Genomic DNA, 27,285 nt, shown 5'->3' on the forward strand with positions numbered 1-27,285 from the left:
TCTGGTAAATTCTATTGTATCATTCGCCACAAACTGTAAGAATGTAAAGACTTCAGTGAAAGATGTAACTGTTTGTAAAGTTTACTATTGGACAACAGAAAGAATTCTGTTCCTGACAGATATGGTAAAGTCTGTTTGATGCTTGATGATGCCATCTCAGACAGTTTACAAAAAATTTGGAGTGAGATGTTTTGCAAAGACTGCATGGCCCTTCTCTGAAACCCTAAAAGATCCCATCACTCTCCCAATATGCTTTAATAAATGTTATGGAGCTTCCGCTTTTTGGTGCAGCTCTAATCCAAGTGAAAAAAATCAAATGTTTTACAATTTATGTCATCAATATCATCCGTACAAATGGCATATCTACTCCGACTGGATACTGTTACAAATAACAACTAGGAGGTAAGAAGCACTTTCTTCAAGAGAATATTACAATAAAAAATTGCACACGGTACTTTGAAAATTCCTTTACAAAAATTGCAAAAACACAGCTAGAGAATATATTTTGTCAGACTATTCTTGGACAGATTTTGTGAAACGACAATCTCATAAAGCAATAAGGGAGAACTTTTACACCTTTGTGAAAATTATAATATTTTCCCGGAAGAATTAATGTGGCAATGGCTTTTATTTGAGTCTCAAATATTTAGTGGTATGTAAGGGTAGCTCAAACCCCCAACTGGGGCCGCCAACTGGGACTCCCAGTTGGCTTAAAATGCACTCTGGGACCGGTCCCAGTTCACTTCTGGGACCGGTCCCAGAAGCGAACTGGGACCGGTCCCAGTTGGCCTCTAGGACTGGTCCCAGAAGCGAACTGGGACCGGTCCCAGAAGCGTACTAGCTCGACGTAACTGGGACCATTATGATTGCGGGGAAACACACTTGTATCAAATGAACTGTACCATGGAGGTAAGGTACCTCCATGCTGTAATGACGAAACCATGATATTAATGGGAAAGAAGTTCCCCATCCCACTATGTGCCTTTTGTAGCAATTGTATGCACTTGTTTTATTCATATTCTCTGTACTGTTGTGAAAATTATGTACATGTTTTTTGTGTGGGAAAGCTGTAACATCTCCCAGTTTCATTCAAGGACAGTCAGGTCTCATTTCAATTCTGGGACTCGTAGCTCCATAGAGCTATGGCAGACATACAGACTGAAATAGAAAACACTGAGACAGCATATACTACATATAGCTACTAGCTGTCAATGAAGTTTTGAAGCAGTGCATGTTGTTGACTTGTATATTCAAAACCCTTTGTCTTAAAATGTAATGGGACTATTATCACCTCATTGATGTCTATTTTTTCCTCGCATCACAATGAAATGATTCTGCTGTAACAGTACATGCATGCACTAATGGTTGCCCCTCTCCTATTTGTGTCTATCTGTTCAGAAATATAACTAGGTCCAAATTAAGATATCAGTCATATACTGCAAGTGAATTGCAATTCTATTAAAACACAACGGGTTTTCGTTCAATGTTTTGTTTGCTGTTTTTAATGTAATGAAAGCCTTGATGAGTTAATTGCTAGTCTTGCACAGTTATTTTCATCTCCTTTTTCATCTGATTCAGTACACAGTCTCTCTATCAACGTGATCCGTGCAGTAAGATTTCAACACACACCATAGCACAGGACTTACTAGTGCTAAGAATGAGTACATCGCAGTAAGACCAAAGTAATCAAATTCTTTGTTTAGCGCGCCCACTCAAATGTTTCGAAACATGAGCGGGAAGGCAGTACTAAAACACATACAAGAAAATCAAAACACACCTTATATTTTCTTGATTATTTCCATGTAACAACATAAGTGTCTATACAAAAATCATCAGAAACTTCCTTTCATCGTGATCATCTACAAGATGTGAAATTTTGTAAACAGGAAAGCTCAGTAAAATCCTATTCAAACCATTGGCAGTAGAAAAAACCCTAGTATGTGCACACAGACAAAACAAAGAATTAAATTACTTTGGCCTTTAATAGTTGGGATCTATTAAATGTCGCGTATACCTACAATTATGGCAGAGTAAAAAGATGAAAACATTAAAAGATTGTTAGTATGAAGTACCAGTAACTGGGTTTTTTCATAGTGGTCCCAGTTCACAAATTGGATGTGTCCCTGAAGTGTACTGGAACTGATCCTGGAGGCCAACTAGGACCGCGGCCGCGGTCCTAGAGTTAATTTTGAAGCCAACTGGGACTGGTCCTGGAAGCCAACTGGGACCGGTCCCAGAGGCCAACTGGGACCAGTCCCAGTTCGCTTCTGGGACCGGTCCCAGTTCGCTTCTGGGACCGGTCCCAGAAGTGAACTGGGACCGGTCCCAGAGTGCATTTTAAGCCAACTGGGAGTCCCAGTTGGCGGTCCCAGTTGGGGGTTTGAGCTACCCTCAAATATTTATGTATTCCATATTTACCACTGCAAAAAACCCCAAAGTACTTCATAGCTTTCTTCATGCTTTGATACATAGTTTTTCATTTCAAACATTGACTTCTTATCAATATAATTTTATGTTCATTATTATCTATGAGGGGGATTTCTATGAACTGAAGATGACACCATTTGTTACACACTTGATACAATATATGTGGCAAGCACAATAGCCAGTTTTGTAATCTGTGTTTGCAAGTCTAGTTTATTTGGACATTATTTATGTGAAAGTTGATTGCCTAAGCGAACATCTTTATAAAGTTTCAATTTTTAAAAACTTTTCAATGAGTAATTGATCGTGTACACATTTTCAGAGTCACTTTTGAATCATGATCCCCAATCCATAATGCACAAAATATAAATTTTCATTCATACTCAAACTTTACACAACCCAATATTGAAGGTTTTCAAAAAACTGTCAATTTATTTCTATTGACAATTTATTTTTCCATATTTTATAATATGTCCCCTTATTAAAATTTGAAATTCTTCAGTTTTCAACTTAAAGGAAAACAACCTAATCACTGGTGTCCAGAACTGTGTTCTTATTTCTTGTGTACCCATGTTCCCATGTAACAGAATAATCTCAAAGTTTAAAATCAGATCTTTGATTTTTCAAAATTAACTGATATTAATTGATACTCTTTTACAAGTATACACTGACTGAACCTGGCAAATGTAATTATTGACAAAACAATCCAACAGAGAATCCACCGTTTCAACAGATAACGAAGAATACGACTTGTCAAAACCTACAGAGTTGTTTGTAGAAGAATGCAGGCTTGTGGGGTCTCACAAGTCTATGTTTTGAACATTGCCAGAATTTAATTAACAGCATCTAAACAATCACTGGAGATAAATCCACAGAGCGATTGCATTGAAAACATTTACACTTTTCCATTTACAATCTACGCTCCATTGCAAAACACATTCCAATTTACATTTGATTAGAACATACACACATTTTTGTGACTAAATGCAAGGTGTTTTTTCTTTTCTTCATGGTTAACTGTGGAATTACTGTAGTCAGTACCATTGCAGGTTTCCCAATGTCACAAAAATTTAAATTATAAATATCCACGTAAAATCTAAACATGACAAGTGTACCTCCTATAAAAACATCCTGAATCAAATGCCATGTAGGTGACAAATATTAAATTCTTTAAAAAAAATGAAAATTTTGCTCTGCAAAATTATACATTTAGAACCTACACAGAGAAAAAATATAATTGTAAAGTTCATGAAGAAGTGACTCAAATGTGTTCTAACAATGGGAAGAAGTTAAAAGCTAAGACTTTGACCCATACAGGATAATATTTTAAGTTGAAATCATAAAATTAATTTAAAATCTAAGTAAGTTTAAAAACGATTATGCAAATAACCTTTAATTCATTAATAACAATAAGCAGCTATACAGAAGGAATGAAAACACTTTGTTACTGTTATGAACTGAAAAATTGAGGTAAAGTAGTATCTACATTAAATGCAGCCCATAGAGTGCAGTGACCGGAAAATGTAAATGGTACCACTTGTGCCATTTGTAATTACTAAATGTGTGAAACTATTTTCCTCCAATTAAGTAACAAAAGGTTGCTTGTATCACAACATTATCAATTAAATCATGGACAAAATACTGGAGAAAACTTGCATGCTACATACTCAAAATCTCACATGGAAAAACCTCATACTTGTTCGGCACAACTTTCAGTACTCTTGTGTTGTCCAGGTCAACAAAGCACAGTAACACATGACATTTTTGTCCACTTCCTGTCATTTTCATGAAGCAGTGCCTCCATAGCAACACATTCTGCCAAGCAACAATATCAAATCCATCACTTAATCAATAGTCACCTATTGACCTATCAATACATGATCACTAAGAACAATCCAATAAAATTTATCATTCAAAATATACTGTACATTTTAGCTAAACTGTAGCATCCTATCAATTGTTTCATAGTTTAGACTTTCATGCAAGTCCATCATCCTTCTCATTTACACAGTAACATTCTCTAGCAACAGTTCAAAGTACAAGATGAGAACACAAGATTATTCCTGTCACTTGGCTTCATATAACCATGAAATGAAAACATTTTATTTTCAAAAGACAATCACAAATACTGCCACTAAGAGAATTGGAATTGTTTGAATGACCATCCCAGATCATTCAAGAGTTGCATTGTTATGATCTCTGTGCAATCTAAATATCTGATTTCCAAATTCAGTCATCCTGGTTGCTCTCTGCTTCATTATTTCCACTGTAGTCACTATTCAACATTGAATATTCAGACTCATCATTTTCAGATGAAGTATTTGTCCTGTTTTCAGCCTCTGTTTCAGTTTTCCTCTTGTCTCCTTGGCAACCATCAATGGCATCACTTGACAGGCTCATTGTTTCACTCTCCGATTCACGATCAAGAAATATGAAATCTTGTGAGGTAGACCTGTCTATGACCATCTTGTCTTTGTCCTCTTCAGCCAGGGCAGTTTCTGATGACTGATCCGCATGATGAAATGTGTCCAATTCTTCATCTTTCCCATAGTGATCATCATTAATAACAATTTCTTCATCCGTTTCAAGTAAATTCCTTGAAAACCTTAGCTCTCCTTTGAGAATATCTTTGATCTATAACAAGAAAATTGATGTGGAAATCTATTAGGTCAAGCAATAACTGTTAGTGAACTCTAGAGTTCACAGCGATTCAAAATCCTTAATGGTATGATCTTAACACTTTCACCGCGGGAGGGTACATTCTGCACCAACGGCCAGACTGCGGGAGGCGCGTAAATGCGCCAAGAACGTACGCGTTTATATGCATTTGATATACGTTGGCATTTTCTGATCTACATCATGTTTGTTGACTATTTCCTCCAGCCAAGAGTAGCGTACGAGGTAGAGGTCAAACCTAAATGAGCATGCGCGCCTAATTTGTAAACAAATGCCGCCATACTCGGTCATTTCTCTGCCGTAATTTGTATCGTGTGATCAGTTGTTATTTTTCTGTCAGAAGGTATTTAAAAATGGCAACGCGGGCACAGTTTAACACCGACTAAGCCCTTGAGCATGTTTTTCTAGACAGTGATAGTGGAATTGTCACTGATCGTGAAACTGAACTCGACAGAGATAGCGGAAGTCAAATTTCAAATTACAACTCTAATACCTAACTTGAATATGTTCCCGAACCAGTTGAGCAAAGACAGAGATTGCAAGCAAGACAGGAAGGTAGGCCAGCTGAGCATGCTGAGAGAAAAGTGCGACAAAGGGTCGGTGACCGACGTCACAAATGTTAATGGGGTATCCTGTGGATGTTGTACGACATCAATCTATCAATGACAATTACACATCGGACTAGCTACCAGTATATAAGCTTATATATAATATATCTCTCTTTTGAATGTCAGATGATACCTGTTGTTCGAAGATGAACGTGTAATAAATATGCATATTAACCTCATTTATGTGGAATATGTTTTAGAGTATGTGTTCCCCCTACTTAATTTGAGTTAATAAAATGTAAGTAGTAATTTTTAAAGTGTTACGCTGAAAAAAATACATTTATATATTGAAATAACAAAAAATGCAACATTTTTTGAATTTTTTTGTAAAATCCAATATGGCCGCCATTATCACGTGACCTTCTAGATGTGTCACATGACCTTTTGTTCATTTTTATGATGCTCTGTCATATTGCAATACTCACTGAAAAAATTGTCCCGAACACTCGTATAATATACAAAATACAGCACATGCATGTAAATCAATATTTATAAGGCCATACATCCATAGAAAACTACCCACAGGAATGCACGTATAAAAATTAATTATGCAGTGAAAGTGTTAAACACACAAACATACTGCTGATCATTTCATTCTTTCTTGACTTCCCCTGCTCTTGCGATATCAATGATAGCGAAAAATTATGCCTTGCATGCAATTTATCAAGCAAAAATTCATTGATTGTTTCTTTATACCTGTTTGAGTCCAGCAATTCCCAGTAGTATTTCATCTTCATTTTCCAGTTTCTGTTGCATCAACTTCTCCTGGATGTGATCTGGATCAAATGCACAGGTAAAGGTACTTTAGGGAACTGACATTTTTGATTCCACATTTAATTTAATCAGAACAATGTTACTAAGCCAAGCCATAATCTACATCATAGTCATGTTCTATAGTGACAAACTCGATATAACAAACACAAACAACACAGGACATATAAACAACAAACAAGTACTAGTACATGTGGCTTTACACATGGCAGTGACAAACTCGATATAACAAACACAAACAACACAGGACATATAAACAACAAACAAGTACTAGTACATGTGGCTTTAAACATGGCATGAACTCAACAGTCAATTCTGGCATTACCTAATTTGTTAATTGACAGTACTGGTATGTTTGTTCGTTTTCTGCATTTAAAAGTTAAATACCTTTGCTTTGGCACATGTACTTTTTTTTTATTTTTGGAGTACAAAGACGTCCTTTCATAATTGTTCACCTACTGCACATACAGAAACACTCCATTATGTTACCAACCTGATTAACAATATCATAAACTACTACATGTATGTGCAGCAAGGTCTTGGCAAATTCTTTGCCTACAGGTTACCTTACTTCATCAGAGCAAGATTATTTCAAATTGCAGAGAATCACGTGAAAGAGCCTGATGTTTACCCTCTTTACATGAATTATGGAAAGTCTGTGGTGTTGAAGTGATGAAGTATGTTAAACCATACTCACTGATATGGCCACCCATTTTAGAAGCACAGTACTGACACATACTCTGAAGGTCGTTGAGTTGACCTTGTAAAACTGATATCTGTGTTTGAAGTTCTGTTTCCTGTAAGAAAATAAAGTCATTCAACTTTACATGGCATCTGCCTTAGTTGCAATTTCATCATTTAGAAGTAAATATAATGAATTAATGGTACACTTTACAGTATAGTAAGTAAATTCCACATATAGTCTACTGACTGTTGTCTGTATTTAATGTCGCATAATTGTTTCATACAACCAGAATTTATCGTAAACTACTTACATGCCAAACATAAGTGCCTAATGCACAACTGTAAAGTTTAGAAATTTACAGAGTGTTGTGTTGGGTAATAAGGTATGCATTATAAAACCCTATTTTTTATTTGCTTTGCAACACTAAATTGTCATTGGCATCGTATTAATAGCAGCTACAAACAAATTGACCACCTTTTCACATCATGTTATTGAAAGTTTTAGACATGTTTAAATAAATTTGAGTCAATACGTGATTATGCTCACAGGCAAACTTTTCACATAAAATGCAATGTACATCAAGTTAATATTCCTATGTCACTTGTGAAAAGGACTGCAAACACATGCAAACACAAACAACAAATTTATGATTCTTGTATTGGCAAAATACAGTCCCCTGTGACCCAAAAATTGAAAAAATGCTTCACTGTTTTTGATGATTATGATAGACTTAAATGCTAGCTTTACCTCTTTGGTCCTCTTACTTGAACTTCTAGGTCTACTAAATATGCTACTTTTCTTTGGTGTCTCACTCTGTACAGACTGATTAAATGTTTTACTGCCAGAGGGCGACATGTTGTCCATTTGAGTCATAGTTGTCCTCGCTGGTAATGTTTTAGACTTGGACGTCTTCTCATGAACACTTGTGTCACCTGGAGGAGTAAAAAATACAGGATTTATAATCTAAACTAGCGGAAAATCATGCATATCAATAGATTTATGTCCTGGGTCCTTTTTTTATAATTTATACCTTGACAGTAATTAGATCACATAGTTGCATTTCATAAATCTGATATGTTGTGAACCATTGCTTACCACATCTTATTTGAATAGCCTTAAAACCAACCTGAGAATATCAATAGTACAGAAGTATTACTCCTGAAAGCAGTATAAGCTAACAAAAATCTACAATAGACATTCATGAATTCACAGAACAAAAAGTTACAAAAACTTCAATACCTGTATATGGTCACAACTGAATCCTTTCCTTAAAATACTGATTGAATACCAAGGTAATTAATAAAGCCATCTAGGTGAATTACAGATAACTGTCACAATTAAAAATTGATGATAGCATTTACATCACTTTGTCAAGCATTGAAAGAATTCACAGCAGGTAAAACTACTTCAAGCAAGTACCCTACACTTACTTTCATCTGAAATAGATGGTGTACTGGTTGATTTCGGTACTTTGCTTTTCATTTCTGACTTGTTCTTGCCACCATATGTAATCTTTTTTGTAATATTACTGATTCCCTGTGATACCTTACTGGACTTGAATTTATGGACAGGTGACTGTAACTTTGCTAGCTGTTGGTATATCTCCTTGGGTTTCTCGTTAACTTTCACAGGTTCAACTGATGGGTAAGTATAATTGTAGACGGGTGGAGCTTGTTTTTTGTGGTCCTATTGAAAAAGAAATTTGCATGTGAACTATATGTGATGTTGAAACATGTCTATATCCTGTCCAGACTGTACCAGTGTTATGATATGCCTACAAGGTTATACGATTATTACACAAGCTTCATGTATAATACTGCTCAAAAGGTATTTATAGTGCCTATTCAATTTGTACATTGCAACAACAATCATTCAGTAACTTACAAAATCAGTATCGACTTGAATGTCATAACTGAACAGTTAAGTATATGGAAGTGCCCGTCTAGGAAACTTGTACCTACCTTTGGAAAAATATTTAATACCTGGGAAACCCCCTAAAAACATATACTGATTTTGGAAAAGATGACATGTTAGCAACAGAGAATGTGCCTTTAGTCATTGTTCTGCATATATCTTCAGTCTTTTGTTAAACCAGAAACATACATTTGTCTATCACTCATGATCTGTTTATGTTATATAGAAAGTTGGGGTCATTGATCAGTCTGAGACTACTGTACTGTAGTTCTTTGAAAACATTCTACTTCTCTCATGATAGTTACGTAACATTTGTTTTTAATGTAACACAAGTTGATCTAAAATATTTCTCCAACATCTCTGGTGGGAAACACAACATACCAGAGATACAAAGAAACAAAAGTATTTCATTTAAAAGATAGTGGAATCCTAATAACAAACTCACTTTGTCTTCATTTGCCTACTGAAATTGAATTGGCAACTGATAATGAATGGCCCTGAAAATTGTTGTTCCATTCTTACTACTTCAATAAATGAAAATTTTCACAATGAAATATCTAGGTAATCTCAACATACTCAGAGAAACTATGCTTATATCATTATCAGCACATCATACTACTTCAAATCACAGAAATTCATCCTAATAAAACTTACTGAAACATGAAGAAGAAAACTGTCAGATAGACATGGAATGGAGATAGATGGTACAAGTAGAAAGCTGTCATTTTCCAGAACACGTGCATTATATACATAAAATACATGAAGTTAATATTTCTCAAGTATTTGTGAAAAGGACTGCAAACATATGAAAAGACAAACAACAAATAGTACTGACCTTCGGCTTTCTGAGATAAAGTGCTTCATTGAGAAGATAATGTACATCAGTAACTGGTGGATATCGCATTAGTAATTTCATGCAGCCTGGATAATCGCCTAAAAGTACTGAACCAAATAACCGGAAACACATTTTAAGATTGTTCTAATCAAGCAATAAAGCACACCCAGCAATGGTATAGCATGAGATTTTGACCATTAACATATACAAAATGAACTGGTCAATACCGAGTGCTATACCCTCACTGGGTGTGATTTATTGCTATTATACCATAACAGTATATTGAAATTATGGCATGGAAAGTCAAAAAAGGATTTTTGCTCTGACAGAGAGCTTGCGTGTGTTGCAATTGTTCAATATTGTGAACGTAGCATGATTCTTTTCACATCTTGACCAATCAGATTACTGTGTTTGTATCATCAATATACCGGTAGTGGTACGATATAATTTAGCAATAATGCACAGCCAGCAACGGTATACCATAGGACTTTGACCAGTTCACGACACATATGCACAAGCAATAGCAAGTGCATATATGGAGTGAACAGGTCAAAATCGAGTGGTATACTGTCGCTAGGGGTGATTTATTGCTATTATATCATAACAGTATATTGAAATTCTGGCGTGGAACGTCAAGAATGGATTTTTGCCCAAGCTGAGAGCTTGCGTGTATGCCAGCCATGGTATATCGCCAATATACGGTACCACGGTTCTTTTCGCATCTCGATCAATCAGATCGCTGTATTTGTGACATCAATATACTGGACCAGGTATGATATAATATGTAATATGCAAATTGCTCATTTGTTATTAAACCTTTCTTTTGTGCCATATCAAGTACTGTTGGCTCAAGGATCTGTTAGGAAAACGTCTGGAAAATTGCCAAGCCATAGATGATTTGGCTTCTACTGCCCCTATCTCTATCAGTTAAAATGTGGCCATGGTGCTAAGCATTTAGTAAAAGTAACAAATAATTGACGGTTGACTGAAAAGAAAATTTGCTTGTAATACATGATCTTATTCCAATTAGGAAAACACCCAGAATATTATGGAGTCACTGGTAAGTCACTGTAAGATTACTTACATCGATCTCGAATGTAAATTAGCATGGCAACAAATATGTAATCCACCAGGTCAAAGGTTATACTATCGGCAAATATGGCATCCCACAGTACCAGGAGGTCTTGAAGTGGAAACTCACGTCCAAATAACAAACGCACCCATCGGCTAAACAATAGATACAAAGAGAGGTACTTACTGAGAAAGCAATATGGACCCTCAATGATTATGGAACAATTAATTGTTAAAAGATAAGATTATCATAATCATGATGAGCTTTATGTGAAAGTACGTTAGACTTTATTCAGTCATACTTCAGAGTAAAACTATAAGCTTTTAACTGCTTAACGCAATTTTTTTGAGAATTCAGTGTTCAGTATCAATTCATAGGGAAAAAGTTTAAGTTTTCAAATTCTCGGCTGAAGTAATGCCTGTAAGGGTCACCTTGAAAAGGAAACAAATTTTACACTAATCGCCATCAATATCATCTATTACAACTTTAAAGAATGGCAAACTTTATCAGTTATCAGCATGATAATAAGCGCAATAGTGTAAAAAGTTTCTGCATTTCAATTACATGTTGGGGTGAGCATTTCTCATCAGAATTTTTAAACATTTATTTATTCATTTACAAAGCCATTTAACAAAAAGGTACTTAAGTTGAATGCTTGCACTATTTTTGTCAAAGAGAAACACTTGGTCACAATCAGTAACAAAAGACTATTGTAATATTGTTGACTAGAGTTATGGAATTTGAAAATGGATTCACTTTCAATAGTATAATCTGGCAATTCAAGAGGGCCTTTGATATCTGTTTATGAGCTAGTTTGCAATTTCAGTGATATAAACACAAAACTTCATATCTCTATCTAGATATTTATTACAAGTGTTTGAAAACTGATTGTGGTCTACACATCAAAGATTACTTAGATTTTACTTACATTCCATAGATCTGAGGTGCTATTTCTAGTTGGCTTAAATGCAAATGAAGTTCATGGTCATATTTCTGAAGGACGCGTTCTTGAATCTTGGTCAACTTGTTCACAACTGGTGAAGTTGGGTTGAATTCAACAGGCGTAGCAAAGGGTGCCGTGTTCAAAATTTTGGATTTGCCATATCCTTGGTCAAAGAAACCCTCCGATTTCCCAAATCTGTAGAGCGGTTCCATGGTTTCCATCAATTGGGAAAACATTGCACTGAAAGTTGCAAAATAAAAGTAATTTCAAAATGTCAGCTTCCAAATACCAGTATAAACAGCTCTGGAAGGAAACATTCATTTTCTTTCCAAAAATAATAATCAGGGGCTCACACAGTCAAAGTCACTTAAAAATCTAAGTGCCTTCAAGTACTTATTAGAGCAATTTTGAAGGCCTTTTTGAGGTCCAAAGTATCATTTTCCAGGAAAAAATTCATACAAAATATAATTTTGCCTATCATTTTACATATCCATTTACCATATCATAACTGAATATCTCACAATTATCAAAAATTGTGGTTAGCTTATCAATTTCTAGGGCTTTTCAGGTGTGTACAAAACTTGGATAATGATAATAATTATGATGATTTAATTAATATAACATGTAAATCAAATAAAACAAGTACATATCACATAATTTTACATATCAACTCATCAACTTATAATTTGCATAAGCTACCACACTAAGTTCTATTTACTTACTATGCATCATGTTCAATGAAGTCTGGGTTCAAGAGTTCCTTGACAACATCCCTGAAAAACATTAACATGATTTTGAAGAATTACCCAATAGACAGACGATAAAAATAACAATGGACAGTGTGACATGTAAGTCTCCGAAGTGATGACAAATTATACGTTGGAATTTGAGAATGAAGAAAACAAGCCAGTAAGTAAAGTTGTGATACCATAACCATAGTAGCTGAATTTACAAAACAGCTGAAGTTACAAAAACAGATGGTGGGAAAAAGTTGTAAAGAGAATGCTAAAATGTTTCACTGCATTGCATTACATTTAAGACAAACATTAGTTTAGACCCTTAATTGACACGATGGCATTTCAATGTGATTCAATGATATTCTGATGCAATGGAATTACGTCACATTTTTATAGTTGTTTGGTCGAGTTATATCCTCGATTATTACAGAAAAGGTGTGAATCTCAATCAATTCTCTCTATCAACAACATTGTGACTGGTATACAGTAGAATGAACTTGTCTCTTTCATATGAATTGTTCTTTACACCAAAATTGTATTATTTTCAACTATCAACCCATTCAATGAGCAGCAATGCTTTTATGAGTGCATAAGATATTGTGTTATCTAACTTAATAAAAATCTGTCCATAGTAAAACACAATACACAGATGACCACAGGACTTTTTGAAGACTGTAGAGCAGATAGAATTATTTGAATTAAAATGGCAACGTAGAACAATGGCACTGTAAACTTGCAAACAAAAACTTTGCAAAAGTGAAGTGTGACATAATTCCATTGTTTATTTTCATGATGAATAAATTTAAGATTAGCCTGGGTAGGATGTTCATGACAACTTTGTTTCAAACTATGACTTGTGGTAGTTGTTGCTGAGAGGATAAACCAAATAAATGGTGTATTAACTGCAAATTCAATAATTTCGACAGCCCAGTGCAAGAGAGGCGTATTGCCTGTATAGGAGATACATCCCTCTTGCACAGGTCAATCAATTTGTAAATTTTGTCAATAGAAGGGTGAACAATGAGTTGCTGAACTTGCATCACTAAAGGAAAGAGGATGTGAGTTATTGAGTCCAAGCTTATTTGCAAAGGTGACTAGAAAATATCAAAATTGGCATAAAATTGTGACCCTCTTTCCAACTATACATATAAATATAGTGATTGCTTAGAAAATGACATAGAGGAATAGCTAGCATGAAAACAAAAAGTGATAGTTAATGCAACGATTCAAATTCTGTTAGTGTGTCAGTATTAGCAAATAAAACAACTATTATCCAAGCCTTTAAAAATATCCCAACACCGGAAAAATGAAATAAGATAAAAAATACACCGATAAGGAGCTACTCTAACCTCTTTTGTGGACCAATCACACTAGGAATACACATTGTACATTACCACATATGGGGAAACAGAACAAGACAAAATATGTTAAAATCTGCGAGGAGTTGAGCAAAAAAGTTTGAAAAATGGATAAACTGCACTGAATGTATTCTTAAAAAACACATTAGTCATGCAAAAGTTAATTTAAAGAAAGCATGGTGTAGCATGGCATATACAATATGCATAAGCATAATTCCAACAAATTGCAGCCAACATTTTCTGAATGCAATGTTAATTACTGTACATGTATATGCCTGGTAAATATATTATAAAGAACAAATTTCAAGAAATGCATGAAAACTATGATTCGATAAAACCATTCATCTAAATAAACATGCAATTATACCTTACTGGTTAACAACAGAGCTTTGTAAAGAGATAAATTTATGTCATGTCGCACGACATTATCCATGGTCTTTTTTTACTCAAGGCATAACATTCCCTAATCATTCCTTAGTTTAGATATATTTGTAAATTATTTGTTATAAAGTAGCACTAAAACATTCTGTTACACTGCCCAAAATTCAACTCATGATTTTACATTTGCAAAAATAAGTACTTCTTTGGGATGATGTTAAACATGACGAGGTAAATCATTTTCATGCAACGAAAAGAACCATTCATCTATACATCTAAAGTGTTGCAAAGAACAAAAGTGCCATAGTGTTGTGTTTTAGTCAGTAATTCAGACATCAATCTCTGCTGACATTACTATTTAATGACAAGCGACCTAGCGGCTGATATAGCTCCGCTGTGTTTATGTAGAGAATAACTATTTTTGACACATGTTGATGAAGAAGGTGAAAATCTTTGATAGTTCAATGCAGTGGCCAGAGAAAAGTGGCTAAAATAAGCTGCAAAAATACACATTGAAGATTTCATCATACTTTGAATATATCACATTGGATCATCCCTAAGATTAAGAACATGTCAACCAAAGCTATCTGATGAGTAGATTTGTGAGAATAAAATTTTCTGACCAAAAATGGCAACAATTGCCCCCAAAAATAAAAATTGCAGATTTCATCATAATTTTAAAAGATCAAATTTAGTTCATCTATAGAAACCTGTATACCAAATTTCAAAGCTGTTACACCAGTACTTTTTGAGAAACACATTTTTTGACCAAAAATGGGAAAAATTACCCCAAAAATTCAAAATTGCAGATTTCATTATTTCAATAAATATCATTTAGTTCATCTATAGAAACCTGTATACCAAATTTCAAAGCTATCAGATGAGTAGTACGGAAAGACACATTTTTTGACCAAAAATGGCAAAAATTGCCCCAAAATACAAAATTACAGATTTCATCAGAAATTCAATATATATTACTAAGCTCATCTGTAGAAAGCTGTATACCAAATTTCAACGCTATCAGACCAGTACTTTTTGACAAACACATTTTTTGACCAAAAAAGGCAAAAATTGCCCCAAAATTACAAAATTGCAGATTTCATCATAATTTCAATAAATATCATTGAGGTGATCTGTGGGAACCTGTATACCAACTTGCAAAGCTATCAGATGATTAGTTTTGGAAATACACATTTTTTTACCAAAAATGGAAAAATTGCCCCGAAAATACAAAATTGCAGATTTCATCATAATTTCAATAAATATCATTTAGTTCATCTGTAGGAACCTGTATACCAAATTTCAAAGCTATCAGATGAGTAGTTTTGGAAATACACATTTTTTGACCAAAAATGGCAAAAATTGCCCCAAAATACAAAATTACAGATTTCATCAGAAATTCAATATATATTACTTAGTTCATCTATTGAAACCTGTATACCAAATTTCAAAACTATCAGACCAGTACTTTTTGAGAAATACATTTTTGACCAAAATTGCAAAAATTGCCTTAAAATGCAAATTTACATACTTCTGCACAATTTGAACAAATCTGAAATAGATCATCGCTAGGGACATATGTACCAAATATCAAAGCTATCTGACCGGTAGTTTTAAAGAAGAAGATTTTTAAAAGATTTTTTTTACCAAAAATGACAAAAATTGCCTTAAAAATACAAATATGCAAATTTCACCACAATTTGAGCAAATCTGACTCAAGTCACCCTAAGTAAACTGCATATCAAATTTCAAAGCAATTGGACAAGCGGTTTAAGAGAAGAAGATTTTTTTACCAAAAACACCAAAAAATGCCCCAAAATACAAATATGCAAATTTCACCGCGATTTGAACAAACTTAAGTGAGGTCACCCCAAGTGAACTGCATATCAAATTTCAAAGCAATCGGACTTGCAGTTTCAGAGAAGAAGGCAATTGTTGACAGACGACGGACGACGGACGACGACGGACGACGACGACGGACGACGACGGAGAATCAGCCTATTTGATAAGCTCCGCGTCGCTGACAGCGGAGCTAAAAATTGGCACATGCTTGCGTTTCGTAAATATTGATGACATTAAATAATGATCCATAAAACATAAGCATAGATTACTTTGTATATTGCATAAAATTGACTGACTGCACTTGTAATGAGAGAATTTTAACACATTGAAATAAATATTTTGAAAAAAATCTAAAGTACCGATTTTGTCAAGTGAAGTGGTCAAAATTGAGTGGTTTATTGCTATTATGTCATAATATCAAATTGAAATTCTGACGTAAAACATCAAAAAGGGAATTTACTCAAGATGAGAGCTTGTGCCTATTCCAACCGCGCTATATGGCAAATACAGCTTGGTTATTTTCCAATCTCGACCAATCAGATAACTATATTTGTGCCATCAACATACTGGTATTATAAAATAAATGATAGTGAAGCTTTGGAAGCTAAAAACAGTATGAAATTGGTATGTGACCAGTTGATTTCAATACATGTTTTCAGAAATTAGATTACAAATCTCTGCTAAACTGAAATATACCAAAAAAGACACAAGCTGGTTTGTCTGTAACTTACAGTAAAGACTCTATCTCAGTGGCATGTAGGAATGCTTGATGATCACAGTGCAGGACAAAAATCAATGGAGCCAGTAACTCATGCATACCCTGTTATAGTAGAAACAGATAAGGACAAGTAAATAGCTGTTAGCCTTTGCACGCAGAAGCAGTATTTCAAAGGGCATCTCAGTTTCTAGGAAGTGAGAAACCAACAGTGTGCAGTGCGCACTATGTCTGTCAAGTATATGTGTTGTCAGCCGTGTATACAAGGATATCAATCGGTAGTTACCTAAGGATGTTTTCATGTACTATTTGGTATTGCAATGAGGGGTAGCAGTATGGGTATGGCAAGCAGCCAGGGAGGGACTGTGCTTTACCCACATAATACGGTAGCTGATCTGACATGGAGAACTGTGACAGTGGCTTGGCTTGCATCATTGTATCAAATAAATGCTGTATTATGCTACCAAAATAACACATTGTCAATGCTGTATATGATGTAAACTCTTGCAAATATTGTGCTTTAATATTCCATACAAAGGTTAAAACTATAAATTTTCATTAGTTTGGTTTTGGTATGCACACTGCACATTTACTCTTTCATACAGCCAGCAGATGTTTATTTGCCTAACTGCACAAACTTGTCTGTCTAACTGAGCCAGTACATGCATGCAAAGCAATTATTGTTTTGCCTAACTATGCTAGAAAGTGTATAACAATGGCTAACAGTATTATCTTAACACAGTGAAAGAAATGTATCACCACAAAATGAACAATTCCGATTCAACTACAACTTAAGGAAAATACATGCTAAACATCAAAGCAATCAATTGAGTCATTTTGCAAGGCAAATTAATAATATCAATTTGGACTAAAATCCTTAAAAAGCGACTTCAGCATGATTCATTGGAAAAAATGAAAAAAAGTTTTGGAGATATTTGTCCAAGTAACCATCACACAGAGTGTAAGAATTTTACAGAATAGTTTCTTGAGATGTCTCCATCTAAGGCATATGGAAAGCCATAATTGCATTCATCTTTCGGACCTTTGGTGCCCCGGACCAAAACAACATGCACATGTAGTTTACTTGGTCAAAATTCAATGTCATTAAAACATGGTCATGTTTTATTACCAAAGAAATCAACAAACACAGGCTTGTGAATAAATTGAAGCCATTACATATACGATGCCCATGAACCTATCTAAAAAAACAAAAGCAAGGATTGTTATCACATGCACAAGCCAAGTTTGTCGTCTCCGAACAAAAAATACGGGATTTATTCTCTGGTCGTTCTACGTCACGACAACCCGCGTCTATGTCATCAATTTTGGTGCGTCGGACCTTTTTTGTCGATCTTCGGTGTGCTCGTAAATATGTAAACAAACAACATGGCGGCCGATGTTTCTCCAACAATCAAAAGTCATGTGATGAAATCAATATTTTCACAGACTACGACATTACTAATCCGAACAATGTAAACACAAGAGTGTACCGCCTGTATGTTCCGAAGGAATTATGTGAATAATTTGCGGAAACAACGAACTCGAAGCTGGTCGCATATACCGTGGGTTCCGTACGCATTGCAAACAGGGTCAGGCGCGACCTTTACAGTGTTTTGCGCCGTCGAGATTCAGTCGATATTTGTTCCCGAAAAATAGCGTATCTTCGTCTGTGATAAATTTCTAGGACTATGCTATCTTTGAAATAGAGTATAACTTTGCGGAAGGTAGCCTACGTGTAGACCGAGAGCTGTCATTTGCTAACGCACACGACGGACGACTGGAAATGATTGACAACTTGTGCACGGCGTACTGATATTTATTCCTAAAGTAGTTCAAAAGTTTAAACGCGGAATCGTCATGGAAAACTTATTTTATTTTGCAAAAAATAACGAATTCTTGGCTTGTGCATGTGATAAGTATATTATTCCCTAATATTTTTCTTCGTTCAGCTCAGAAAATACTCGTGACGTAATGACCGTGTCACCACTCGTCTTCGACTCGTGGTGACACGGTCATTACATCACTCGTATTTTCCTTCGCTGAACGAAGAAAAATATTAGGGAATAATATCTAGGATTATATTGCCATACCTGTTTATATGAAATGTCTTCATTTATTCTTGCATAGCAAAACAAAATATTAACCATCATGGTTCTGATGTCTTCGGTTTGGAAGAACTCAATTTCTGGGAATGTTCTTCGAACATCTTGAGCAATGAGGGACCTCAGTTCATTGTCTTGAAAAAACCTATTCCAAGGGCTCTGTAGATGTGAAAAGAAACGAGAAGGTTGGTGATATTGAAAGAGTTTGAAGATATTTTCTTGAAACCTCTTCTTGTCATTACAAAGCCTTTGTCCTAAGATCACATAAATAATTGAATGTACATACAATATAGCACATTCAATGTCTAACAGAATCAAAGAAAGAATGATATTTACTGTAGAAGTGAACCAAATTAACGGTAAAATAAAGAACAAGAAGCTTGGGGATTATCCAAAGCCAGAAATTAACTTACAGAAAATTTAATCAAAAAGTAACCTACAATGTCCTAACCTGGAATGTATAACTGGACAAAATCTTGGTTTTCTGCTATGGTTTCTATACCTGACTTCTCTAAAACATGTTGTTTCTTTTCTAATCACAAATACAAATATAGCTGCAAGCAGCGATGACCGGGTTTCGACACAAGTAGCAGCATTAAGAGCAAAAGAAAAATTAGATTGTGCGCATAATTAATGAAGTACAGGATGCAGTGTCATTAGGTCTCCCATCATACCACATATGAAATCTGTAGCACTTGTGGTTATCAAGTTGTGGACATATAGGTATATTTAAGGTCAAAGGTCATCGAGGTCACATGACATTTTGTCAAAAAAATTGTATTGCTAAGTTATCCCTATATACCAAAAATCAGACCTCTAGCTCTATTGGCTGGCTCAGAATTAGATATGCGCATAATTAATAAGATACAGGATGTGGTGACATAAGGTCTCCCATCATACCAAATATGAAGGGTCTAGCACTTGCGGTTACTTAGTTATGCCCATATATGTATATATTTGGTCAAAGGTCATGAAGGTCACATGACATTTTGTCAAAAAAATTGTACTGCTAAGTTATCCCTATATACCAAAAATCAGACCTCTAGCTCTATTGGCTGGCTCAGAATTAGATATGCGCATAATTAATGAGGTACAGGATGTGATGTCATAAGGTCTCCCATCATACCAAATATGAAGGGTGTACCACTTGTGGTTACTGAGTTATGGACATATACGTATATTCAAGGTCAAAGGTCATCGAGGTCACATGACATTTTGTCAAAAAAATTGTAATGCTAAGTTATCCCTATATACCAAAAATCGACCTCTAGCTCTATTTGCTGGCTCAGAATTAGATATGCGCATAATTAATGAGGTCTGGTCACGTGACATATTTGCAATAGATTTCTATCCCATAGTAGTCCCTATGTACCAAAATTGGGATCTCTAGCCCTATTGGTTAGCCTAGAATTAGATATGCGCATAAATAATGAGGTCTGGTCACGTGACATATTTGCACTAGATTTCTATCTCATAGTAGTCCCTGTGTACCAAAATTTGGATCTGTAGCCCTATTGGTTAGCCTAGAATTAGATATGTGCATAATAATGAGGTCTGGTCACGTGACATATTTGCAATAGATTTCTATCCCATAGTAGTCCCTGTCTACCAAAATTCGGATCTCTAGCCCTATTGGTTAGCCTAGAATTAGATATGCGCATAATTAATGAGGTCAAGGTCACGTGACCTGACCCAAAATATTTCGGTGAACATTAACAGCCAATGATCGTCTATGTCGAAAAAGAACCAGACTCCTAGCTCTTTTGGCTAGCCTATAATGGGCATTTGTAAATCTATAGGGAGGTCAAAGGTCACTGAAAAATATGAAAAATAATACTTTAAAAATCTTCTTCTCAAAATCGGCAAGACCTGTGACCTTGATATTTGGCATGAAGGAGCAAGGCTATAAGGTCTAAAAAGTGACTGGAGCAGAATTTTGATTTATCACTTGTTATGCAAATGAGCTCAATTTTAAAGTTTATTTTCAAAATGGCCGAAAGGTCACGTGACCTTTGTTATGGTCATGTGACAAAAAAATTGCTTTTGCTGAGTTGTACCTGTGTACCAAATATAAAGTCTCTAGGTGCAACGGTGTTCGCGTGGTAGTTGCAGAAGCGCGACAGAAGAAGAAAAAGAAGAATAATAATAATAAATATAGCTGCAAGCAGCGATGACCGGGTTTCGACAAAAGTGGCAGCATTAGAGCAAAAGAAAAATTAGATTGTGAAATAATTAATGAAGTACAGGATGTGATGTCATAAGGTCTCCCATCATACCACATATGAAGTCTGTAGCACTTGTGGTTATCAAGTTGTGGACATATAGGTATATGTAAGGTCAAAGGTCATCGAGGTCACATGACATTTTGTCAAAAAAATTTCACTGCTAAGCTATCACTATATACCAAAAATCAGACATCTAGCTCTATTGGCTGGCTGAGCATTAGATATGCGCATAATTAATGAGGTACAGGATGTGGTGTCATAAGGTCTCCCATCATACCACATATGAAAGGTGTAGCAATTGGGGTTACATAGTTATGCCCATATACGTATATATGAGGTCAAAGGTCATCGAGGTCACATGATATTTTGTCAAAAAATTGTATTGCTAAGTTATCCCTATATACCAAAAATCAGACCTCTAGCTCTATTGGCTGGCTCAGAATTAGATATGCGCATAATTAATGAGGTACAGGATGTGATGTCATAAGGTCTCCCATCATACCAAATATGAAGGGTGTAGCACTTGGGGTTACTTAGTTATGAACATATATGTATATTTGAGGTCAAAGGTCATCGAGGTCACATGATATTTTGTCAAAAAATTGTATTGCTAAGTTATCCCTATATACCAAAAATCAAACCTCTAGCTCTATTGGCTGGCTCAGAATTAGATATGCGCATAATTAATGAGGTACAGGATGTGATGTCATAAGGTCTCCCATCATACCAAATATGAAGGGTGTAGCACTTGGGGTTACTTAGTTATGGCCATATATGTATATTTGAGGTCAAAGGTCATCGAGATCACGTGACATTTTGTCAAAAAATTGTATTGCTAAGTTATCCCTATATACCAAAAATCAGACCTCTTGCTTATTGGCTGGCTCAGAATTAGATATGCGCATAATTAATGAGGTACAGGATGTGATGTCATAAGGTCTCCCATCATACCAAATATGAAGGGTGTAGCACTTGTGGTTACTTAGTTATTGCCATATATGTATATTTGAGGTCAAAGGTCATCGGGGTCACATGACATTTTGTCAAAAAAATTGTATTGCTAAGTTATCCCTATATACCAAAAATCAGACCTCTAGCTCTATTGGCTGGCTCAGAATTAGATATGCGCATAATTAATGAGGTACAGGATGTGATGTCATAAGGTCTCCCATCATACCAAATATGAAGGGTGTAGCACTTGGGGTTACTTAGTTATGGCCATATATGTATATTTGAGGTCAAAGGTCATTGGGGTCACATGACATTTTGTCAAAAAAATTGTATTGCTAAGTTATCCCTATATACCAAAAATCAGACCTCCAGCTCTATTAGCTGGCTCAGAATTAGATATGCACATAATAAATGAGTTGGAGCAAGAGGCCAAGGTCAAAGGTCAAGGCAATCCCTAAAATTGTGGAGTGCAGTTTGGTCCCCTACTGGCCATGGTCCAATAGACAATGGCTGTCTTGGACTTAAACATAGGCCAGAATAAGCCATTTCCATAGCTTAGCTGTATAGGTATAGGGGAGGTCAAAGGTCATAGAAAAATCAGAAAAATAATATTTAAAAATCTTCTTCTCAAAATGGCAAGACCTGTGACCTTGACATTTGGCATGAAGGAGCAAGGCTATATGGTCTAAAAAGTGACTGGAGCCGAATTTTGATTTATCACTTGTTATGCAAATGAGCTCATTTTAAAGTTTATTATCAAAATGGCCGAAAGGTCACGTACCTTTTGTTATGGTCATGTGACCAAAAATTTACTTTCGCTTAGTTGTACCTGTGTACCAAATATGAAGTCTCTAGGTGCAACGGTGTTTGCGTGGTAGTTGCAAAAGCGCGACAGAAGAAGAAGAAGAAGAAGAAGAAGAATAATAATAATAAAAAACAGAACGATTACAAGAGGGTTTCGCACCCATGGTGTCGAAACCCTAAATATAGCTGCAAGCAGCAATGACCGGGTTTCGACACAAGTAGCAGCATTAAGAGCAAAAGAAAAATTAGATTGTCGCGTAATTAATGAAGTACAGGATGCAGTGTCATTAGGTCTCCCATCATACCACATATGAAGTCTGTAGCACTTGTGGTTATCAAGTTGTGGACATATAGGTATATTTAAGGTCAAAGGTCATCGAGGTCACATGACATTTTGTCAAAAAATTTTTATTGCTAAGCTATCCCTATATACTAAAAATCAGACCTCTAGCTCTATTGGCTGGCTCAGAATTAGATATGCGCATAATTAATTAGGTACAGGATGTTGTGTCATAAGGTCTCCCATCATACCAAATATGAAGGGTCTAGCACTTGGGTTTACTTAGTTATGCCCATATATGTATATATAAGGTCAAAGGTCATGAAGGTCACATGACATTTTGTCAAAAAAATTGTACTGCTAAGTTATCCCTATATACCAAAAATCAGACCTCTAGCTCTATTGGCTGGCTCAGAATTAGATATGCGCATAATTAATGAGGTACAGGATGTGATGTCATAAGGTCTCCCATCATACCAAATATGAAGGGTGTAGCACTTGGGGTTACTTAGTTATGGCCATATATGTATATTTGAGGTCAAAGGTCATCGGGGTCACATGACATTTTGTCAAAAAAATTGTATTGCTAAGTTATCCCTATATACCAAAAATCAGACCTCCAGCTCTATTAGCTGGCTCAGAATTAGATATGCGCATAATTAATGAGGTACAGGATGTGATGTCATAAGGTCTCCCATCATACCAAATATGAAGGGTGTAGCACTTGGGGTTACTTAGTTATGGCCATATATGTGTATTTGAGGTCAAAGGTCATTGGGGTCACATGACATTTTGTCAAAAAAATTGTATTGCTAAGTTATCCCTATATACCAAAAATCAGACCTCCAGCTCTATTGGCTGGCTCAGAATTAGATATGCACATAATAAATGAGTCGGAGCAAGAGGCAAGGTCAAAGGTCAAGGCAATCCCCAAAATTTTGGAGTGCAGTTTTGTCCCCTACTGGCCATGGTCCAATAGACAATGGCTGTCTTGGACTTAAACATAGGCCAGAATAAGCCATTCCCATAGCTTAGCTGTATAGGTATAGGGAGGTCAAAGGTCATAGAAAAATCAGAAAAATAATATTTAAAAATCTTCTTCTCAAAATTGGCAAGACCTGTGACCTTGACATTTGGCATGAAGGAGCAAGGCTATATGGTCTAAAAAGTGACTGGAGCCGAATTTTGATTTATCACTTGTTATGCAAATGAGCTCAATTTTAAAGTTTATTATCAAAATGGCCGAAAGGTCATGTGACCTTTTGTTATGGTCATGTGACCAAAAATTTACTTTCGCTTAGTTGTACCTGTGTACCAAATATGAAGTCTCTGGGTGCAACGGTGTTTGCGTGGTAGTTGCAAAAGCGCGACAGAAGAAGAAGAAGAAGAAGAAGAATAATAATAATAATAATAATAATAAAAAACAGAACGATTACAAGAGGGTTTCGCACCCATGGTGTCGAAACCCTAATAATAATAATAAAAAACAGAACGATTACAAGAGGGTTTCGCACCAATGGTGTCGAAACCCTAATTAATGAATTTGACTGTGAAAGTTTATATCAGCACATAGTACCTGAATTAACTGTGAAGGAAACAGAGAGGCAAAAAAATTGAACATGAAGACAACTTGAACAGCCTTTTGGAGAAAAAATGATCTCAAAATGGAATGTGACACTAACACAAAGGAAGGAAACAAAAGACAACTTAAAGAATCAAAAGGAGGTTACAGATTCTATGTGAAAGCTGTCATAAGAGTAAATTCCTTCAACGCCATTTGTAACGTGGCCTTAAGAAATAAATGTACCTCAAATGGTGCTTGGACATAATGACCGCCTAGTATTATCGGCATTTATCAACAACCCCACTCACTGTGAATTAGACAGACCACGAAGTCAATGTGCAACATATAGCTGAAAGACTATTTTTCACATTGCAATTTTAAGCCCATTTTTGTGAGAAAAGGGACATGTATATGTATATGGAGAAAAAAGCAGAAGACATATTTGTAAATGGTTTGTTGAGTGACAATCATGTATGCATCTCTTGAAAAATTTTGGGGTTATAAGGTATAACAGTAGTGTAAGAATAATGAGGTTAGAATAAGTGTAGTAAAGCTAAGTTGACAGTAATTAAGATTACAAAATTATACACTAAGCTAAGGAAATCTGAATGAAATAAATGTTGAAAGTAGTAATTGAAGCTAAGATAGGAATAAACTGAATTACTGCTAAAAGGTTGGTAGAAGGCCACCACAGGAATTGGTCCATACCATGGTGTTGGAAACGTAAAGCCAATCTTACCTGCCACCCTTATTACAAAAAGGTCCATAAATATTAGTCAATTTAAGGGGCAAGATGATCAAGTAGGGCAGCAAAGTCATGGTCATCTTTTTGTCTAATACCTTGTGTAAGTTCATGAACTTTACATAAATCTTGCTATAGATTTGTTGCTAATGGGCAATAACTGTGTTTCAGATCATTTGAGAGCAATCCATCCATGACAGGTTTTAATTGTAATATAGCTTCTATTTAAAGGAGAGAAACTTCTTATAATAAATAATTTTTTGTTCCCTGTAATTTCCTGTGAGAACACACAGACAGATGCTCAGGACAGATGCTGGTGCTTGCTTGATGACTAACCTAAAACTTGTAACTTCATTGTCTGAGAGTAAAGACTGTAACATGTGACGTCATGGATACTTAATCTCTGGAATGTGAATGTCAAAGTCTGTATATTGACTCAAGGATGTTTACTTGATTGAAGTGAGCAGATATGTGAGATAATGTTGGGACACAACATCAATAAAAATCTTCAGGAAGGCTTTTGTTGCCTCAGGCTGTTGTCATGGGACACAAAAAAAGTTCCTGTGTAGCATGGGTCAGTCCACTTTCAAAGCATCACCATTATCAATGAGAAATGAACTGAAGTCACAAACAAATCTTATTTCCATGCTAACAGACCATGTTTGAACGACACTACAAATCTCTGCCACTATATCATGTACATAGAACATTTGGTCTTGAAATCAATGTGCGTATTAATAGGTTGAGTAGTTAGTCATGCGACTAAGTCATATGACAAGGGCCTAGGGTTGTCTCAATGTGAGAATCTAAAATATGAAATGTGTTTTTTTTATCGCTTTTGTTGCCCAAAAGAGCGTGGAAATCTCTGATACTTCAAATCAGCCATCCTGCATATTTCTAACATTCATCAAAACCACATTTCTGTTCAACAACTCATAAAACAGTCCAAAATGCAAGATTGATGTACCTTCAAAAACTACATGATTGTACATGAATGAAAAACCCCTAAAAATCAATAAGTTAAATAGGGGGTTAGCAATGTCCCAAAACTATCTAACCACTACTCCGTTTAAGGTTCCAAGACAAGAAATTTGACCTTTTTAATCTAACAATTCTCTAACGGTTAATAAGCTCAGAACCCCTGTAAAGTATACATTTTCTGAAAGCCTAGATATACGGGAACATTTTGGTAACCACAGTGTCTCCATTGTTTACATAACTATCACGTGACACGGTAATTTGCATAACCTTTCAAAAAACGGTTTTCCCTATGTTTTGTCTCAATACTTCAAAATATCTGACTCAAACTTGCTGGAATGCAAGCTGTCACAACGCTCTTCCAAAGTGTGTCTCAGATTTTTTATATCTTGCTTAGTTTTTTTGGAGCACAATTTTAAAGAAATCAACTACGCTTAAATTCACTGCTCTGGAAGTTTTTCTGGCATAAAAACTGTTGTAGAAGATTTTAAAAATTCTGAGACACACTGTTGAAGACCCTTAGGACAGCTTGCACTCACACAATTTCAGCCACATATCTCAAAGCATTGAAACAAAGCATAGGGAAAACGAATTTTGAAAGGTTATGCAAATACCTGTCACGTGATAGTTATGTAAACAATGGTGACACTATGGTAACCAAACTGTTCCCCTATATCTAGG

The 27,285-nt window shown here is 35.5% G+C and overlaps 1 protein-coding gene across 7 annotated transcripts in view; it reads right to left on the reverse strand.

Annotated features, from left to right (window-relative positions):
* Window positions 1-2,396: 2,396 nt before the first annotated feature.
* LOC139116714 (TBC1 domain family member 5-like) overlaps window positions 2,397-27,285 on the reverse strand; it is a 103,031-nt gene continuing 78,142 nt past the window's right edge. For 5 of the 7 annotated variants that reach the window (XM_070679314.1, XM_070679315.1, XM_070679316.1 and 2 more), the window contains exons 7-18: window positions 19,049-19,219; window positions 16,975-17,063; window positions 14,015-14,035; window positions 12,651-12,701; window positions 11,914-12,168; window positions 10,998-11,140; window positions 9,914-10,020; window positions 8,595-8,850; window positions 7,912-8,096; window positions 7,177-7,276; window positions 6,405-6,484; window positions 2,397-5,058 (exon numbers count right to left, since the gene is read on the reverse strand). In XM_070679314.1, coding sequence (XP_070535415.1) covers window positions 4,654-5,058; window positions 6,405-6,484; window positions 7,177-7,276; window positions 7,912-8,096; window positions 8,595-8,850; window positions 9,914-10,020; window positions 10,998-11,140; window positions 11,914-12,168; window positions 12,651-12,701; window positions 14,015-14,035; window positions 16,975-17,063; window positions 19,049-19,219 — 1,863 coding nt within the window. In that variant the 3' untranslated portion in view covers window positions 2,397-4,653. The remainder of the gene's footprint in view (window positions 5,059-6,404; window positions 6,485-7,176; window positions 7,277-7,911; window positions 8,097-8,594; window positions 8,851-9,913; window positions 10,021-10,997; window positions 11,141-11,913; window positions 12,169-12,650; window positions 12,702-14,014; window positions 14,036-16,974; window positions 17,064-19,048; window positions 19,220-27,285) is intronic. The other 2 variants (XM_070679318.1, XM_070679313.1) reach the window with 1 other exon arrangement.

Source organism: Ptychodera flava, chromosome 18 (genome assembly GCF_041260155.1).
Source record: "Ptychodera flava strain L36383 chromosome 18, AS_Pfla_20210202, whole genome shotgun sequence".
NCBI classification, from domain to species: Eukaryota; Metazoa; Hemichordata; class Enteropneusta; family Ptychoderidae; genus Ptychodera; species Ptychodera flava.